The sequence below is a fragment of the Macrobrachium nipponense genome, chromosome 3 (genome assembly GCF_015104395.2).
Source record: "Macrobrachium nipponense isolate FS-2020 chromosome 3, ASM1510439v2, whole genome shotgun sequence".
Lineage (NCBI taxonomy): Eukaryota > Metazoa > Arthropoda > Malacostraca > Decapoda > Palaemonidae > Macrobrachium > Macrobrachium nipponense.
In genome coordinates this window covers 129,781,175-129,802,610 of record NC_087202.1, presented here as the reverse complement: position 1 = coordinate 129,802,610, position 21,436 = coordinate 129,781,175, and the positions used below count along the sequence as shown (strand labels likewise).

At 35.7% G+C, this 21,436-nt stretch overlaps 1 protein-coding gene across 1 annotated transcript in view; it reads left to right on the top strand.

Moving 5' to 3' along the window:
- The window catches only part of LOC135222058 (protein masquerade-like), a 76,649-nt gene that overhangs the window by 15,523 nt on the left and 39,690 nt on the right, over positions 1-21,436 (top strand). Inside the window, exons 2-3 of the mRNA XM_064260201.1 lie at positions 16,560-16,633; positions 18,851-18,997. Coding sequence (XP_064116271.1) covers positions 16,560-16,633; positions 18,851-18,997 — 221 coding nt within the window. The remainder of the gene's footprint in view (positions 1-16,559; positions 16,634-18,850; positions 18,998-21,436) is intronic.

Genomic DNA, 21,436 nt, shown 5'->3' with positions numbered 1-21,436 from the left:
TTACTAACATTTTTCAACTTCGTCATTTATCTCTATTTTAAAATTTCATTGAGAATCTATACGAAGGTACGTAAATAGCTTTATGTTTGTCCTTAGACCGTGTTTGTGTTAAATTACATCCGTTTTTCTCCCAGAGATCACTCGCTAGTGGAGAAACTTCCTGGTATTCAGGTAGAAGATAAAAAAAATTTCTGGCTGAATCACCTCTGCTTGAATGACTTTACGGATATTACTTTAGATAGATTATCAGATAGATTCATCCCACGACCTGGTTGGCGTGATTTAAAAATTAGCAACAATAAAAAATGCGATATTTATAACTTCCGTATCCACGATATGTATACTTTTAGAGCTTTGTTCGCGGAACAAATCGTTATATTTCAGAGTGTCGGGAAGGATTAAAATTTCCATTTCCCAGCAAAAGTCTTTTTACACGCACTAAGACATTCGAGGGTGCATGCTTCTCGAGATTTTGCGTGCAAAGTACGACTGCGGTTGTGGGAGAATTCTGTTGGGTCATTTGAACAATGTTACGATTTATGAGACAAATGTATAGTTCCTTTATATAAGTTATTATTTGATTAACTGTCTCATTTTTGTTCAAACGGATTTTACTATGTTTGAAGGTTTATATGGATTTTACCTTTGATAAACACAGCCTTATTTGCAGGAATGTAAGATAATATTTTGTATACCCCTAGATGGATCTTACAATTACACTACATACAGATCAATGTTTTTTTATAACTATAGAGGTATCTGTAAGCGCTCGCTTATCCGGACTTCTCATTAGAGAAGTTCGAACAACAGACGGTGAGTCCCGTAAATACAGGATATTACGTGTTAGTAAAGGAATAAACAAGATATTCTAATTTTTACGGCGCGTACAGTCGGGCTTAATCCACCAGTATTTATTATAACTTAATGTATTAAAATTAAACGAAAACCTGCTCTGATTACTTATACGGTCGTGTGTTTCATAGGAAAAACCTCCTTTTTAATTCAAAAAGATATTGGTATGAACCAACATCGCTTTTCCCCACTCTGCTAGAGTCGCTTATTGTGTGGAATTTGCTATGTTTTGAACACTTCGGCAGTTTTTTTACTAACCTTGACCGCTTGACTAGGTGACACAGTAACCGAGTTTTGCTTGTTTGATTTCTGAAAGGCTACTGTTTCTATTTCTTTTTGTAATAATTAGGATCCTTCTCTTTATTACCATCGCAACGTATTGTGTGTTTTTAGCATTATGTTGCTGGTTACGTATAAAGCAATGAATGACGAACTATTAGGAACTGAGCGATTACTAATAAGACAAGTTATCTCTACTGTATTCAATATTAACTGTTTGTACTTCATTCTTTGCTAAATTTGAAATAGTGAGGGATCCTGGTCAGCGCATTTAGCCTGATGAAAGTTTTTTTACAGACATGGTATTTTCCTTGCAATCCAGCCGTATTTTTAAAGTTAAGTTGAGTCATTGAGGTTCGATATTTTTATACTAACAAAAACTCAAGGCTAAAACTGCGATCGGACTTTGCAAAGGAGCATTTATTGTCATGACCCGAAATAGTGTTACCTCTAATTTATATAGATTTTTGTACGGGTGTTCCACTTGTTTTTTGTGTGTTTTCTAATCACTACGGTGCTTAACGACCCTATCCATGCATCTGTATAAATACAGACGTCCACTGCGTAAACGCATATTTCACTGTTTATATGATTTGTTACGTAAGGGATTAATAATCACCCAAAATGATAAATTAACATAGTATATGATTATGATATTTCAGTAGAACTTCTGGAAACAGACACTCAAAGATAAAAACTCGCAGTAGCGAAATCTCAATGATATAGATAATTTCTGTTAAAAAAGTAAGATTAAGAATGTCTCGTAACTTCAGCCACAGGAATAACGAAATTCGACCTGCAAAGGAAACACTCAAAGTTACTCCAAATGAATAAAAAATTGTACTTAGCTTGCTTTTGTGGGAAGTCACGGTGTTCCGATAACGACCACACAGCCCTTGGTCCTCCTTCTCTATTTAGCGGACGACCTGGTTTTGGCTTCAGTTTTCCCCCGTGCGCGTTGTTTCGATGATTCGAGCCCTTGAAAATCCGATGCTGCAGACGCGTTCGTTTGTTTCTTGCAGTGCCGGAAACGCTCACTAACGATGTTTTCTTGAATGATTTCTAATGAGAGACGAAGCTTCCGTTGCCGTAGGAAAAGGACACGTCGGTTTTGTTTCTTGAAGTTATTCACTAACGATGATACTAAGTTGCTTGACGAATCTTGTTGTTTTCTGAAGTCGCTCACTAATGATGATACTAGGTTGCTTGAAGAATCTGCTGCTTTCGTCGTCGTTGACTTCATGACGTTTATTATTCTGTTTTTTCTTCGTAGGACGTTGTAGAGTTCTTCTGGTCCGCTGGCCACCAATATTAGGGCTCTGCCTTGTATGATAAGGCGCCCTATGAGGTAATGTTAGACTAGCGATAATCTCTACGCTAAGTCGGTTGGTATTGCACTTCCATCTTCAATGGAGTGTCTGGGGTTTTGTAGATCACTTACGAAGTCGGTATTATCTTTACGACGATGTGTTAAACTCATGGTTCGGTGAGGTTCTTGTAGAAAACACAAGGTATAAAAAATAGTATATTCTTCTGAAGTTTTACATGATGAAGATCAGGTATGATCGTACAAGTCTTCTATGACGATAGCTTGATCGCTTCTGCCATGATGAAATGGCTAATCCTATTCCTCTACATGATAAAGCTTAGGTAAAGAGGTACAGGTCTTCTAATGACGATAGCTAACTCTGTTCTGCCCGTCTACCATCTCTGTTACAAGTTATGAAGGAACAGACAGTAGTTCGAAACATATGAACATACTAGCAGATGACATAGTTTCATACGAACACACAATCGAATGAGACACGCTTACAGATCACGTAGGCGGGTTAGTGTTGTCTCAAGCAGGGAGCTTGGACTAATGTTTATAAACAATTGAGTGACTACAGGTGACGGCATGTTATCTTAGCCTACATACTTATTGTATACGTCATCTTTAGCGTCTCTAGTCTGATCACATTCCTGCAAGCAATCTGGTTGACCTCTTTAGTTTTAGACTTTATATATATATGGACTAACATTCCATATTTTTATTATGTAAACACTACTATATATATATACATACATATACATACATATATATACATACAAATACATACATATATATACATACATATACATACATATATATACATACATATACATACATATATATACATACATATATATACATACATATACATACATCATATAATACATACATATAATACATACATATACATACATACATACACATACATACATATACATACATACACACACACACACACACACACACACATATATATATATATATATATATATATATATATATATATATATATATATATATATATATATATATATATGGCTCCTCTACTACTCTTGTCAGCTTTGCCAGCCATGGCTTGCTGCTTTCTGCGTAGTATTGCCTCCAGCTCTCGAAAGTTCTGGCTTTCACAAAGTCTTCCAAAGGATCAACAATTCCTGATCTTGGTCACCTCAACCTGGAAATATGTCGAATATACATATCATGTATAAATCAAACCTATAAATCATATTGATATGTTTTAAGCATCAATAGAATGTACAGGAATTGGACTAACGACATAATTAATAAATATATTCTCGATAACAAACATTCATACGAAAGCAACGTAATTAACATAAGTTCCGGGAAATGAAATATGTCATCTAATCTGGAAACTACGGCACTGAAGCAGCACAAAGGGGAACTACACAAAAGTAGTTTCCATCACATAATTCATACTTTGACACTCAGGACCACATGAATTGCTGAAAGAAGTGACAAATGAGAAATATCTGATAGATACAAGCCCATATTGTAGGGAATAATTCCAAGAGTTTGAGGTAAAGAAAAGATCTGAGCACAGCGTCATAAACTGAATGATGTTTTCTTTTCTATTAATAGCATAAACGGAGAGAAGCACATTATGTCTCATAACAGCCTTTGTGTGACACAGAGCCAACTGATATCTCCTATATAGAAAACTTCTGGATGTGGGTGATTAGAGAGCACAGGCTTACTGTATGATGCAGTTAAAAAACCTATATTTTTGGTGAAAAAAACTTTAAAGCAAATAATAATAAAAGTTAAGAGAACCAGTTTCAATCCGATGACATTGCCGAAGAGACTCACGTTCCAACTGTCCACCCAGAGTGCCAAACTTACAAGAAGTCCTGTTTCCTTCTCTGAAACACAAAATTTGAGTAAAGGTGTCAGTGGTTCCAAACACCTCTTCAGTTCAGGGTAGGTCCCACTGCCAATGGTTTTACATGCTTGTATTTAACTGACTTCTGCGTCTGTCTGTCTGTTTGGGGTGAAAACTTGTAACTAAGAGAAAAAGTTGAAGTTTTGCATGGTTATTCAATTCCGGTGACAATACGACCTTAAATGATTAGTAGGTCAGCAGTGACCTCTGATGACCGTTCACTAACACCTCCCCCATCTCATTACATATTTGTATAAGACTCTGGATTTTTCACATCTTCATTGACTCGGTAGAAAGGTTAATAACTCTAAGGATTTTTATATCTTCTTTGACTCGGTGGGGTAAGTTAATAATTGCGGATTTTTCGTTAACTACAATGCTAAATCAGTTACAGTTTCTGCCAGAACTAAGAAGTATGAAATAAGAAAAATGAAAACACACGTTTATTTAAAAGCACTAAAAGGTGATAAATAATTATTTGAGATATCAAGATTTTCTTACAGTTAATCAAGTCCACATAAATAAAAGCGTGGGTGCCAGACATGGAAGGAAATGTTACAGGAAATGAAGAAGAAGAAGAAGAAGAAAAAAAAAGATTTCTGGTAGCACTTTCATCCATGTTTGGGGCCAACTCTTTTTTTTCTGTAGAAATGATTCATTATAAAAAAATCCAGGTGTCTCAAAAAAATTATTAATTACTTTTCAGTGCATTTTGATAGAATCGTGTTTAAAAAAAATTGCTTCTATTCATTGTCATTTCCGTTGAAACTTTGCTCTCCTTAGTTCCTTCCTAGTCTCTGATGCCAGATTTTCCAATATAGTCATCTATCGTAAACCCATGATGCCGACTACTAGATAAGGTGGTAAATGTGCGGGAGCTCTGCTAACATAGAACTGAATGGACTCCCCATACTGTAACCGAATATTTGACGGTAAAAGTCATCACCAAAGGAAAAGACGTTATCAGTGATGTAGAGCCCTACAAGTTGCATTTGTTCAGTTCTATGGGGTAGTGGTTAGAAAATGGTTCAAGTTTATTTTTGGGGAACGTTAATACATCTTTTCTTGGTACTTTTGTGAAAAGGGAGTCTATGTCTTGGCTGATAAGTTTTACTTTATGTGCGGGGATATTTGCCGACCTAAATTTGTTGCAAAAGTCTCCTGTATGTTTTATATGACTAGGGGAAAAAGCTCCTAAAATGGGGGATAGTAACTCAGCTAACCATTTTGTAAATCTGTAGTTATCTGTGTTTTGGGAAGGCTATAGAAATAAGGTAATTTGGGATTAATTGTTTAAAACTTTTCCAAAATTTATGTATTTTTCTTACTTTTATCGATGTTTCTGATTTTTCAGAAGAAAAATTATGGCTCGGGTTTTTTTAAAAATTTCTCATAGGCAGTTGTATCATTTAAAAGTTCACTGATCTTCTCATGGTAGAAACTTGCCCATTAACAATTTTACCGTCTTTATCTGATCTAGCGACTATAGTCTGCGGAGTGAGCTTATGGCTAACATAAATCTTTTAGGCAATAGGTGGTGTTATTGTGTCTGGTAAGGATGTTTAGAAAAATTCTCTTAAGGCATATTTCGTCTTTCGTGTAACTGTTGTTAGCAAAGAATTCATCAAATGTTACTATGAAGTCGAGTTTATGTTTTTTATCAGGTTTAAAAATAATTTTCAGATAGCAATTTATCAGTGAGTGATAGACCGTCAATCTTTTAGCTGAATTGCGTTAGCGCTCAAGGGAATATGACAAGAAGAGGGGAGGAAATAAACCCTGATCAGCCTTTTGAGCCATTTTGCCATTGGTTCTTAGCACCTCTGTCATAACTGCGTTGTTCTGCGTCTGTGTGTGTGTGTGTATGTTTGCGTTTGGCTGAATCACATTGATGCTATTAAATTTCTTCAATATGAATGGATATATTTCCCCAAACCTATTCAAGAGCGAAGTCTTGGGTAGTTTGGTGCGGTTGGGGGTTGCCCTCGAAGAGGAGACACTAATTCCGCTGACTAGCAAAATAGTGTCTAGCTGCTCCTCTGGTGATCGTGGTGAGACCAACGCTTTTGTGCTGTAGGGAACAAATTGCGTGTGACTGAGAAGAGAAAGTGGTATGAAATAGGCAAGTGGGTTTCTTACTAACAACGGGCGCCCTCACATTCCTGTAGAAAGGTGTCATGTAGCGAGTGAAACATCCTATCACCCTTACTATTTGATTGCATTGAATATCCAAACGCTCACTATATCAAAGAACTTCAGTATAAAACAGATACGAAAAAGCTGTTTGATGAGGTATCAAAGGAAACAAAAATCAGTGCCCGGGAAGGAGATATTTCCCAGAATAACTGACCGTTCGAACACTTGCTGCATTCTAGGCTGTGCCTCAGCCTCTCAGGAGTGTCCTCAGAATCTGTTTCTTTTGAAATGATGGCAGCCACCAAGGGTTCACTTGAACATCAGTTTGACATGTTTGTTAATTTGTATCTTTTTGACACTAAAACATCAGATGAAGTGATTGGCTAGATGGGACAAAACTCCAAGGCTCGAAATTCTCAGCATGTCAACAGGGAAAAGGGGACTTATCCAATTTTGTAACGTCCACCTCAGCAGCATCGTCATGCAAAGGCATGAGACTAACGAGTCACATTTTGAGACTCTGGTTCGTTTTCTCAGAAGGGTCAAGAAATCGGAGAAAGGTAAAGTTAAAGAATCTGGGCAGATCACCGAGAACCAACGCAATGGAAGGAATGACAAGTCATCGAAAAAGCATTGCAGCTACGGTTCCACCTCGAGCTAAGAAAAATACAGCACATGGTTGTAAAAGGAGGAAAAGCTATGGCGAGCATTCCGAGGCTAAGTGTAGCTAACATGAGGGTGAATAAGACGTGTTTCATACTTGGTGAGGACTGGAAGATCACTTCTCAAGTTGTCAGCTATCAGTGAAGTGACAAGTGTATGGAAATTCAAAACTGAATGACATGCCGTGACATAGACAAGGAAATAATGTACATATGTGTACCATCAATGTAAAGGAAACGGTGGTTAACAAAATAAACATTAAGATTCTGATTTGCTGTAGCAGTACACAATACTTAATTTGTATGGATTTCTCGGGAATAGTCATTGATATCACAGAAGTTTTCCGGATAACTGACGTAGTTGGGCTCCTGCTGTAAACTAGCGTATGTTTGTGGCGACGAGACTACTTTCAGTGTTTTATTAATGACGGCCATCAACTGCTGTAAACATTCACACGAGTCCGTATGGCCCTTACAGTGATTTGAAGCAGCTGTCTTGAATGTCATCCAAGTGTCCAACTTGCAACAAATGGGATGCAGACTTGCATCAATTAAGACACTACCTCTGTGTGGCTAAAGAAACACTTGAATTAGCAATTTAAAAATGAGATGCACTTCAAATGAAATCACTTAATCTAAAACAATTATTAAGCAGCGCTGCCGTTAGTCCAGCTTGGGTAATGACGTCATATTCCTCCATGACGTCATACCTGTACGTTTTCTAGTTCAGGTTTGAAGGCCATAAAAAATGGATTAATGGGGTAACTTTTAAAATATGTCGTATTCAGCATTCAAAGCATTGGCATATATTATGGCTCATTATATATTAATAATATTTTGCAGCTTAATAATTTTTATAGATATACGCAATATATGTTACTTGGTAACAGTGTATCGTATATAATAATGCTAATACAGTATATTGATATTGCCTATTACATGTATGAAAACCATTACGTTTACGCCGTTAAATGTTTCATTGAAATGCACCAGGGTGGAAACTTTTATATGTTTCACACTGTACAATGAGAATTAGCTTTACATTTATATGGATTATGTTATTATAATATGCATACATACAGTAAAATAAACGTTGTGTTGCTTAGTAATGTTGCACATTAACTAATAAGGAGAATGGTGGTAATTAAAGCCAAATCTACTTAACAATATTTTATTACTACCCAATATGTATGTACATATAATCAACTATGTAAAATCATATACTTGTTTATAAAACTAACATAAATTAATATATTGTTTATGATTTTCACATTTATGAATAATACATACAATAAAGTCAGCACACATAATAATAATCTAGAACATACAACTGTAAATGAGTATCTCATATGCATTATTTTATAGAGAAGTATACAACAACATTCGGCCAAGAGTAATAGTGATAAAACGGATGGTTGTTGTGAAGAATTTCGGGTTCTAGTCTTAATGTTAGTAAGGCAAGAAAACAATCGTTCTACATCTGCATTTGATGTCGGTAGAGATAGTACTTGTACTGCAAATGTGTGGAATGCCTTACATTTCTTCATACCTTCCTGATCCTCAGTGTGTGACAAATGTTTATAAAAATGAATAATATCACAATGAGAACTCTTGATCTCGTCTGGGAAATTATGCCATGGTATGCTGCGCCATTCATCGTTTAAGATTCAGATATCCTCCTGGTATATACTAGGTAGTACCTCCTGCACAAAATCATAAAGAGAGGGCATTTCAAGTTGCATGTTTGCATCTGCAACATTCCGTGGCTGTAAATATGCTGCAAATTTTCATAGTTTATTATGTAGTTCAACCCTCTTTCTCATTTCTAAGCACATAATGATAAAAAATTGTATACACCTTTGACGTACATCCATCATCATATTGTTGTTGTTGCGAATGTCCTCACGCTTAAAGAGGCCATAAACAGCAGCCCCAAGGTATACCTGCTGCAAAGGTAAATAATGTGACCCATTAGAAGAATCAACGTTTTCCAGGGAGGGCCTGTGTAAATAGTCAGGTTTACAGAACTGTGTGAGCAGTGACCTGTATAAATCTGTGATACTTTTATGAAGGAGGTGAATTGTTAGGGTCTTTCTCTGGAAGAGCAGGTTAAGTTTATTGAATTTAGGCAGTGTGTAATCAAGGAAGGTAAAATAACAAAATACTGCAGGGTCTTTCAATCTATCAGGTATCAGCGTGACCGATAGAAGCCTTTCCTCAAATTGCCTGGAAGAAAAATACAGCTTCAATGGCCTCCATTGCTCAAGTACTCTTGGTACAGCTTGGTGGAGGGACAGCCAATGTGTCTGACACAGATGGAGAAGCTTGTGAGGCTTGACGTCACTAAAGTCTTGAAATTCTTTAAATTCATGCTTTTGTTTAGCATTGTGGGCAAAGAATGCATAAATTTCCCTTACCAGATCCTCACAGTACCTTGGGAGTGTCGTCGCTGCTTTCGATGTACATAAGTGGATGGAATGACACACATTTAAAAACTGTTATACCTGGCAAAGTTTCCTTTAGTCTGCTGCACACAGAGTTGTTTTGTCCCATCAAGTTTGAAGCGCCGTCTGCTGCAAATCCAATAAAATTATCAGATGGAATGTTATTTCTGGCAAGGCGTCCCATAAGCATATTATATAAATTTTCATCTGTGGATCCTGCTTGTTCACTGTTGCTACCATAAACATCTATTAAATCCAACATACCTGTGCAGATCATATTGGCCTGAGGATCGTTATATCGAACAATGATTGCAAATGATTTGTAAGTAGTTATCAGTTGTCTCATCCACAATAACTGAAAACTTGTTGCTTCTGAGTTTCGTAACCAAATACTGACCTGAAATGTTAGTTAACCCTTTAACAACCTCAGTACATTTTGTTCGTCGCATAGACATAATTTGAGCAATGGGAGAGTCATGAAAATTTTTTTTTATGCAAATCATTGAGATGGTCCGCAAGGGTGAAAGGTAAGTTATGTTCTGCCAGAAAACATGCTAACTGTATGGTGGCGTATCCCATACCACTGCGGAGAAGGCGCTTCCCCAACCCTACTTGCATTGGTAGCGTGTAACTTCGTCCTCTTGTGCCTCCGTACCGTTGCGATATCAGCACCAACAGTTCTCTTACAGGTACGGCAGTGTGCCTTCGTTGCTTCTCCCTCCATCTCAGATAACCATGGTTGGAATTCAGGAATCTCCAGCCATACATCCCTAAAAGTAACCTTCGTGGCCATGTTGTATGGCTGTAACAAAATTATGTGCGAATAATCGGTATCTGATACCTTTTCATATGTGTATGTATGATGCATGTATGTGTGTGTGTGTATTAATTTTTCCCTCTTTTACAATATACAGTAGGTCCTTTGTCCAATATATCGCAGCTAGCACATGTAAAAGAACTCCCATCTCTCAAAATTATATATCACTGAATAAAATGCAAGAAATCAGAAAACCAAAAGACGTACATTTGCAGGTGTCACAACAGACAAGTGAGCCAGGTATGACGCCAACACTTAGCCTAACACCTCTGGAAATTACGGTGGGCACTGCAATAAATTAAATCAATAGGTCAGCAATAAATACCTACAATGTGATAAATAAAAGGCCAATTGGGTAAGTTAGGAACCAACCACACAAAAACAATATTGCAGCTTTACACCCAACATATATTACATTATTGTTATCCTCATAGTGATCAACAGCTTTACGAATAACTATTTTTAATGCTATCCCTATTTAATATTAAAGAAAATGGGATATTGATGATAATCATAATTGAAAAAGTAACTATAATGTGGCTAACTACAGTGTAACACTAGCATTTCTTAACCAATAATATACCAGTAAACTCTAAACGACTTCCAAAAGTGGCAATGCGAAGAGATATGTAAATCGTCCGGTCTATATCTCCTATGACAGGCAATGAAATGGGTGTTACATCCATATCAGTCGAGCGAGTGGCCAGGAATTACAAGCAGAAATACAGCTCCTAACATTAGTTAATGCCATTTCAGGATGACTCACTAATATCTAAAATGTTGTAAACAGTAGTAGTAATAAAAAGGTAGTAATTAAAACGCTTCAATATTAAATAAGAAAAAATCGCCAGCATTCTAGTCGCAAAGGTTGTTCCGAATAATTCCACAATGACGTCATAATAAGTCATTGTCGCCATGTTTTTACCGAGCTAGCAGACGAAACACTACCAAATGGCACCACTGTTAGCAATTCCTATTTCACAGGTATAACTGGCAATATCCCGAGAACTCACTGTTGCTTGATGAAGCAGAAGCAGAAGAAACTAATTGTCTGATTAAAATCTCATCAAGAGGCGGCGAAGAAAGCTTCACGAGTCGGCGGATGAGGGTAAAGTAGCGAGGGTAAAGTAGAGAGGGAAAGGAGAACAGAGTAGTAGGAGCAAGGGCAATGGAATATTAGTAATAGGGTCGTAGTCGAAATTAAACATATGAGATAAAAGGGATAATTATTCAAAACAACAGTTTACGAAATAATAATCAATATAAGAAAGGTATCAAATAAAAATAGCTAAGATTTACGTATCTGGTTTCTGTCGTAACCGGGAGCGTTCAAGGGGCACCATCTACGACTGATGGGAAAAACTAAAACATGCATAATTCTAACTACACACCAATTTCCCAATTGTTAGGGAAGAACTCCCTTACAATCAAGATTATTTTATTCCTTCAGTACTATACAAAATAAAATGCAGGATTTACTTCCACTGCTAAACTACGATAGGCATTTGAAAAGTAACATCAAACAGATTTTCAGTGAATCAGAGAAATTGACTCTGGATATCGGTCATTCCCAGGTTTCCTACTTTTTCCATGAATATTTTGTAATGCCCTTGCTGCGGCATGAAGCCTTTTATCCTTCGCAATGGTTGTGAGGAAGTCAGCGCAACTCTGTTCGAAATTGAGGGTTACAAGGAGTTCGGATTTGATGAGCTCAATGGAGCACCTATTCCTGATGTCAGTCCACTTGTTTGGCACAATTGAGAATATCCTGTCAACATAACCTGTTGAAGGACAAACAACATATCAGAGAGGTCGCTGGTTCGGAAGACAGCCATCCACCTGGCAGCTGAGTCTTTGGACTTCCAGTATTCTCCCTCCTTGAGTCTTTCTACAATAACATTAATGATTGTTAGTTCATCATACAGCTCATCCAAGTTGACATTGAGCCTGCTGATCAATTCGAGCTTCTCAACTACTTTCTCTATGTCACAAAAGTGATCTCATTTTGAGTGAGAGGGGATGTAAGAAAGACAGCGAATTTTCCTCTGAAAAGTCAAACCACTTATCACTTATGTGGTGGCAGTACTAAGGAATGCTTGAAAATGTGTGTTTGCAGTGTTTGCCTTTGATGAAGAAAGCTGCTGTAACTTCTCTTTTGTCAGGTAGCCATAGAAACTATCCTTTCTTCTTTGCATAAGGTTGTCCCTGAAAGCCTTCATAATGGGGCAGAGGTCCACGACAGTTGTGTCATTTCTTTCAAGTTTCTTGACTACCTCTAAGAAGATGAGTAATATGTTGTCACAGAAGAGGAATTCCTCTTGCTTCTATTCATTCATCTCATCTGCATCCAAAGGTGTTCTGTATTGTTTTAATACGGAATGCAACATCTCACTCTCCCATACAGAACTAATCTATATTTTACAGAATATGTGGCAACCCTAATTGCAGATGGGGAACGAAAGGAGACTGCAAATGACCAGTAGCACTGTCTGCATTCTACCTTACAAACATTCCTGTTGCATTAGAGGCATTCATTGATACCCAGACATTATATGATGCAATTAGAAATCCTGGTGTGACAGAGACTAAGGTTCCTCGTGCTGGTTGTTCACAAGAGACTCACGTGGACGTCTCACTTTGCAGTTTTAAAGAGCAAGTGCTGTGCTGCACAAGATCAATATCTTGGAAGGATGTTGAGGTCATAGAGGTTTTCAAGTTCCCAGGCATTCCTTGTAGTAAGAAATGAATCAATTTTTGTTTGTTATAGAGACCATCTTAGAAAGCCATATCTTATTAGTTTGAGTATGAATAAAAGCATGGTGTTGCCTGTAGTATGTTACATAATTCTTATTTTAATCATGAAAATCGATTTTCCTTATGGTGTCATGCCTCTAATTTTTCATTTTTATAAAAATGCAATATAGTGGGTCATTGATCACCTGTCTTTATGGCAGTTTCATCACGAGGAGAGAAATTCCATGTTTTCATGAAGTGCGTTCCACATCTCGAAAAATTTTGATCCACAACATCCACCAATTAAATTAATTCTAGAGTGGTTGCTTCTCTTGGGATGAAGAGGTGAGTAACTTAGTTTCTGTTTATTCTTGCCCATAAGGGTGCCTGGAATGAGAATACTCATGGCTAAGCCAAGAATGTCAACATGAATTGCATATTTCAAGACTGTCTTGCAACAAAGGGACAAGAGCCTCTTCATAAAAAGAAACGCAGGGAGATTTGGTACAGTAAAAGATGCTGGTTGATGGTGTGCTCTTTCATGGACATGTGGTAGCATCCCTATGAGGTGGGGAAACTGACGCCAGGTTTTGTTTTAGCAGAGATCTCTTGATTGGCATATGAAAGACAACTCTCCCTCTCTGATGGAACGGTGTTTATCCATGACACTGAGAAAAATTACACATAAAAATTAGGTTCTTTCTTAAACCTAATTATTTATGTGTAAGGTTAGCTTACACAAAAACAAATCTTTATTAGTTAGGAGTGGTTCATGATTTGTTAAGTTTTTAGTCTTCATGAATGTGATGAGTGGTGATATTCCTAGGTTTGTATATAATTTTTTTCATTGCCACAACAGTCTGACGTTTGAGGCTTAGACTGATGATGAATGGATAAGTTTATCATCAATATGCTGCGTCCCCTGCCCTTAGGAAATAATATATATATATATATATATATATATATATATATATATATATATATATATATATATATATATATATATATTTTAGGGCTGTTTTGCCTTTGTATAATAAGGCGCCCTGTGAGGTTATGTTAGACTTGTGATAATTTTATGCTAAGTCGGTTGGTTATGACTTCCATACTCATTGGAGTGTCTTTGGGTTTGATGATAACTTACGAAGTCAATATCTTCTTTGGTTATGACGACGGAGATGTGTTTAAACTCATGTTGATAATTTCTAAGTTCATTCAATCTCTTTCTGATGTGAGGTTTCTAGTAGAAAACACTGAGTACAAAAATACATCTATTCTTCTGAGATTACATGATGAAATTGTACAGGTCTTCTAATGATGATGGCTTGATCACTTCTGTTCTACAATCTGGTTTACAAATCATAAAGGAAGCAGACAGTAGCTCGAACATACACACAGATGACATAGATTACAAGTCACGTAGGCCGCTTGAGCTATAGGTCACGGTGTTTGTCTCAAGCAGGAAGCTTGGACTAAAGTTTACAAAACAAATGAATAACCACAGGTGACGGCAACTAGACACTTACTGATTACAACACGTCATCTTAGCCTACTTTATCGTATACGTCATCTTAGCAAACTGGTTGACCTCTTGGGTCACTGGTTTTAATTAATCATAGTTTTAGTTTTTCATATATGGAATAACATTCCATATATTCTGCTTATGTAACACTTACATATATAATATCTATATATATATATATATATACATATATATATATATATATATATAGATATCTATATATATATATATATCATATATATATATATATATATATATATATATATATAGATATATATATATAATATATATAATATATAATTTTTTTCTTTTTTTTTTTTTTTTTCTTTTTTTTTTTTTTCCGTAGTGATGACCTTTTGAGGGCTGAGAACAGATTTTGCAGATCGGTTTATACTACCTTATTCTTGACGAATGAAAATTCTCTGGAAATTTGGCAACGCTGTCCACTTTTCATCATGTTTAGTAGTAATTCTAGATATGACTTCTGTGAATATGTAAACAATAACAAGAAAATCTTCTAGTTCAAGTCAATTAAAGCAAATTTGCTTTGCCATAGGAACTGGTTGATGATTATCTATTTTATTTCAACTTGGCTGACCTAAGATAAATCTAAATTATTTCTTGTATTCAGGTTTTCAAGTGACTGTATGTCTCATGGAAAAATGGAAATGTTTACTTTGCAAATATTTCCAGCAAAGCTCCCAGAGTGATTATATCATCATACGAACTTTCTTATCATTCTACGCTATTTTATATCAATTGTTGTTGTTGAAGCAAGGTTGGTATTAATGCTTGGCTAAGCCATGAGCATTCTCATTCCAAAAAATGTCAAAAAGTGCAACTGTAGTAAACGCCAAATATTTTGCAACAGAAACGATAATGACACACTGATCTTTTTGAACAGTAGGCCTAGTGCACTGGGGTCGTCCACTCTATACAGCATATTCACATTTCCTCTTTTGCTTGTCGCATCAGTCTATATAATACGATTGTTCTGTTGACTACAAGGTGCCAAACAATCTCGCTTTTCGAAACAAGCCTTTTGCTGGTTAGAGTTGAGTTGCTATGCATTTGTTCATCTGTTTTGCATTTCAACAAAAAGAGTCAGCTGACGTTTCCCACTCTATTGTGACGTTTTAGGGGACAAGAACATGAGAGAAATTCTTCATCTTTGTGTGTAATCGAATTTTTTTGTATTTCACAACCATTATTACAACTAATATATTTTTTTTCATGTAATCTTGACATTTATGACATGTTGTATATCAGTAATCATGCTTAACTTCCAGATTCAACCTTGAATATTCTTGACTCTACTTTGCAGTGATATACTACAGTGAATGTTCCAACAATTTTATAAATGTGTCCTAAGATTATTTTTCTCAGGTCATTCAAATAATACTATCTGTTTGACACGCATATGTGGAAAACACACTTCGATGTGTACGTATATCAACGTAAAGAGTCATCGAGGATCAAGTGTACTCGAAGAGTGTTGCATGATGGATGCACTCCATTACCTGAAATAAATTGAAGTTCCTTTGTCAACTGAGACAGACTCAAGACTGACTGAATTCCCTACAGCTGCCAGACTGATCAGTAATACTTGTGCTCAGTCTCTGCTTAGTAGTGAAGCCACCAAGTGACGAAAGATGTCCGAGAGTCTAGGAAAATTGTACGAATAGGGGATCAAAAATAGCATTGTCGAGTCTGTGACAAACTTACATTTGGTACACATGCATTATGATATTTCAAGTTGATCATGATCACAAGCTCTTTGACCTTGGAAGCCCCCGTATATGGCTGCAACCATACCTTGAAGTGTAGCTATTATAAGAAGCATTTATATTTCCTATGGTTTAGGGAGCTTTCGACATCTGATAACTTCTGTATTGTCCTTTGCAGGTGCTTTCTGACAACGGCTATCATCGCAGATGACCAATTAGAAGCAGATTCGGCCGCCACACCTCAGTCAAGGCGTAAGTGAATGACCAAAGATCTGTTTCCACTTTTCCTGTTGTGTGCAGGTCTTTTAGGAATCATAATCGTACTATTTACTTTCACCTTTCTGTCTCAAATAGCAAAAATTGTCAGTCTCGATGGGTTCAATCTCCAAGTAGTTTTCAGTTCGTCTGGCGACCCAGTGGTGATAAATAGTTTTTCAGATTTTTTGGTAAATCGATGGTAATAAGTTTTTCGTCACTAGGGAGCAATGGCCTATTGGACACTGGTTTACGTAGCTCATCATTTTATGGCTTCCTATCGACATCATGTAGCGTTACTACTGCTTAAGCCCTCTGGAGTTGACACCGGAATTGAGTTGCGTTCCAACTCAATATTAGCGGCTTATGTACAAATAAGTTTATCCAATAGAAAAATATATATGCTGAAGACTGAGGAAAAATTGAGAAATATTTATGTGCATGTGTCAACTCACTTGTTTGCCAAGCAGCATCGAAAAATTTGATGGTAGCAATTTGGTTTGTTGGCTCTTCAACAAACATCATCATTTGCTGTGGCTCATCTTCAGGTTGCTGAAATTTTTGCTCTTGAGGTCAGAATAGAGCTGAAAACGTCACAGGCACTGGAACAATGATATTCGATGAGCTGAAGAAGTTATGGGAGCATTACAACTGTAGGTTTGTAAATCAGACCTGATATTTGGTTAAAAGGGTTTTATGAGAGAAAGAAGTATGATGTACCTTTCTAGAACAATTTTCATGGCATGTAAACCGTAATACTTATATTGATGCTAATTGGGAATGCATCGTCTCTTCTAATGTTGAATGTGGCGGTTAATTGCCTTTTGCTGTTAGATTTTAACTGCAGTCATTTATGATTTTAATGTGTTTGAGGAAGTAAAATCTGTCACCAATAATATTATTGTTTAGAATGATCCTTCAAGTTCACTCCAATCACTGGACCTTGAATTTTAAGCACTTGTTGATGTTAAGTTTTAAAATGGAATTTCTTTTGCTAAACAGCAGAGATCAGAAAGTTAATTTTTTTAGATACCACAACAAAAGGGCTTATTAGGAATGAAATGGCTGAATGAATGATGAAAGGTGCCATTGAGAATATCACACACTGTAGACTTCTTCTGTCATATGAGGATTTTTCCTTGGATTAAGGAGAGATTGTAGTGTTCATGTTAGAATCTGGTTGGCAGCAAATAGGAAATGATGGAAGTTACCAAACTAAACTGTATGTCAATTAGTAACTTTGAAGGGCTGCTCTGTGAGCATAACGCCAGCTTAATCACGCACAACAACACCTATAAGTTAGTCCTGAAGACGCCGCCGATAGGAAAATTGTCGAGTCTGTGACAAACTTTCATTTGGTACACATGCATTATGATATTTCAAGTTGATCATGATCACAAGTTCTTTGACCTTGGGAGCCCCCCCGTATATGGCTGCAATCATACCTTGAAGTGTATTATAAGAAGTAAATGGAAGCAATCATGATCAACCTTTCTTTCTTCCTGGGATGCTTACCTGAAAGGAAAAGAAATATGTAACTGATTCAAAGTGTAAATGAAAAGATAGTCTTTGCAAATATTACCAATAACTTGAATAGAAATATATATATATATATATATATATATATATATATATATATATATATATATATATATATATATATATATGAACTTTTATCACATCACCGTGATTCATATATATACATTGAGCTACAAATGTTCTTTAATATCCAATCCGCTCTACCTCGAATTGATATATTTTCATATATGTCAACTGAAGGAGAATTTTTTAGTTGATAATAATTTTCAGCACCATATATGAGTCCTCTGAAAACGTCTTAAATATAAAGTTGAAACTGGTCATGATTTACAGAAGGGTTTCAATTGCTCTGTGGCACATTGAATACACACACACACCCACACACACACACACACACACACACACACACACACACATATATATATATATATTATATATATATATATATGTGTGTGTGTGTGTGTGTGTGTGTGTGTGCAGTTCTTTCCTGATAGAATAAAATGTTGAAATGTTAGTGTGATATATAATTTTCGAAGCTTTCGCAAAAAACTCTAGAGAATGACGTGCTACTATTGCTGTAAATTTGATCTTCGCCAATCACAATAAAGGGTAAGATGAGGAAGTGGCAATGCCACTGTAGTGTTTTTATGCTCCGATTTGTTTGTTCTTTTGCAGCACTGCTGAATCCCTTCAGTAGTCTGGGCAACACTACTTGTGAATACAACGGCGCTGATGGAGTCTGTTATGGCGAGGACGAATGCTTGGCGTTGGCCGGTAGTTACGGAAGCTTCTGCCTAGGACTTCAAGGCCTATGCTGTTTATGTAAGTAACGCTCTCTCTCTCTCTCTCTCTCTCTCTCTCTCTCTCTCTCTCTCTCTGGAAGAGATGTGCATTAATGTAGAAATACAGGATTAAACATATTGTGCACAGACTAACGAGATCATATTTTCTTGATGAACATTTGTGGGTTAATATGCAATAAAATGAATACAAGATTCAAAGGAATCTGTGATTCCACATACATATAAAATTAAAACTATGTCTTTTTTTTATTTTTTTTATTTCACATAGTATACTTAAAACAACTTGAATCTTTGAAGCCCATTCTGATGCAAATAGCATATGTATTTTGGGATTAACGCAATTTCCTAAAATATACATATTTTATATTCATCTATCTCAATAATAATGTACTATATTACAAATACGAACCATTGTAAAGCACTGTTTACGGCATCCTGTGCTTATGTTCTAGCAGTTTTGATATTGAATGTACTGTCAGATGTCATTTACAGCGCACGTCTACGAATCTAATCTCTCTCTCTCTCTCTCTCTCTCTCTCTCTCTCTCTCTCTCTCTCTCTCTCTCTCTCTCTACCTTGTTATTGACGAATAGGCGTTTGCCAAATAATGTCTGATGTCCAGAGAATACTGTATATTATGTCTGTGAAAAATGTATAAAACATGAATGTGTCAATAATTTTAATAGCCGAAAGTAAAGATGCACATTCACAAACACACATTCATGCAGGCCTACACACAAACGCAAAAGCACGCACACATACAGTCAACCGCAGCTATCTGCGACTCATCATTAGCGGACTCGTCTATTCGTGGATTTTTGCATGGACCGTATACAGCCATTAATTCGCCTATTCTCGGTATTTTCGCTGAGAAAAAAGTCAGTGATTAAATGAACTTTTCGTCATAAAACTATTAAAATGCTAAGATATAAACATCTTTAGGTTTTTGTGTTTTAACTATCATATATATACGTATATATATCTCTCTCCCTATATATATATATATATATATATATATATATATATATATATAAATATATATATATATATATATATATATATATATGTATATATGTATATATCTATCTCGCTTTTCATTTTTTCCTTCGTGGCAAAAAACCTTTATTTATACATAGCATCACGTTTTATATACTTCGTGATCAGGTTATTCATATCGATATATATATATATATAATAGATATATATATATATATATAGTATCTATATAATAGATATATATACATATATATATATATATATATATATATATATATATAATATAGTCTATATAATATATATATATATATATATATATATATATATATATATAGATATGTTATGTATGTATATATATATATATATATATAAAAAAATATATATATAATATATAGATAGTATGTAATAATATATATATATATATATACACATATATATATAGATATATATATGTATATATATATGTATATACAGTGGTACCTCGAGATACAAAATTAATCCATTCCGAGGCGGCCTTCGTATGATGAGCTTTTCGTATCTTGGACTGCATTTTACATGTAAAATGGCTAATCCGTTCGAAGCCCTCCAAAAACACCCCAGTAAATTTCATTTTTAAGCTAAATTTACCTATAAACAATGAAATATTATAACAATTTGGACCATTCAATACCTAACTTAATACATATTTCTAATTACCTGTAAATAAAGTGTATTAGTGTACATGGTATACAAGAAATACTGTACGTATGTAGTAAAATGTGGAAGCTTACTTTTCGAGTGAGGCTATCTCCGAAAGTGGCGACAGAGGAGGACAAATGGCAGATACGTACGTACACTTAACTTTATGAAACACATAAAAAATGTAAGGAAAACATACATAAACTAAACTTTATGAAACACATTAACAAAACTTTAATACTTAACTTTACAAAAAACTAAAATTAAAATTTTTTTTGTCTTTTTTTTATTTTTACATTTTTTTTTACTTTTTTATAATTTACGTACATTTTTTTTTTTTTCAAAATTTCAACTTCATCACCACTTTCAACTTTCTGTTTTTTAGTATCTCTTGGTTCTTCCGTTTTGCTTACTCCTGCTAGTACTAAAGGCGTCTTTAAAAAATAACTATCCAGGGAAGATTGCTTCTGCCTACTTTTCACAATGTTCCTGAAACGACTCAGGCAAACGTCATCGAACTGCGCAAGCATACAACCTGTGTAAGCCTTTTCGGGGTGTCTTTTTTTCTACAAATGATTGCACTTTATGAAAAGCAGCTAGAACATCCTTAATTTCTGCCGTTGTCATAGGGTCCTCCTCCTCCTCCTCGCCACTGCTAGAGAACTCCTCTTGAACGACATTATGTTGCATGGCCTCCAACTCCTTCAGGTCATCCATTGTAAGCTCCTCTTGGTGCTCCTCGAGAGGGTCATTGATGTCGTCCTCGTCGATGACCAGCCCCATGG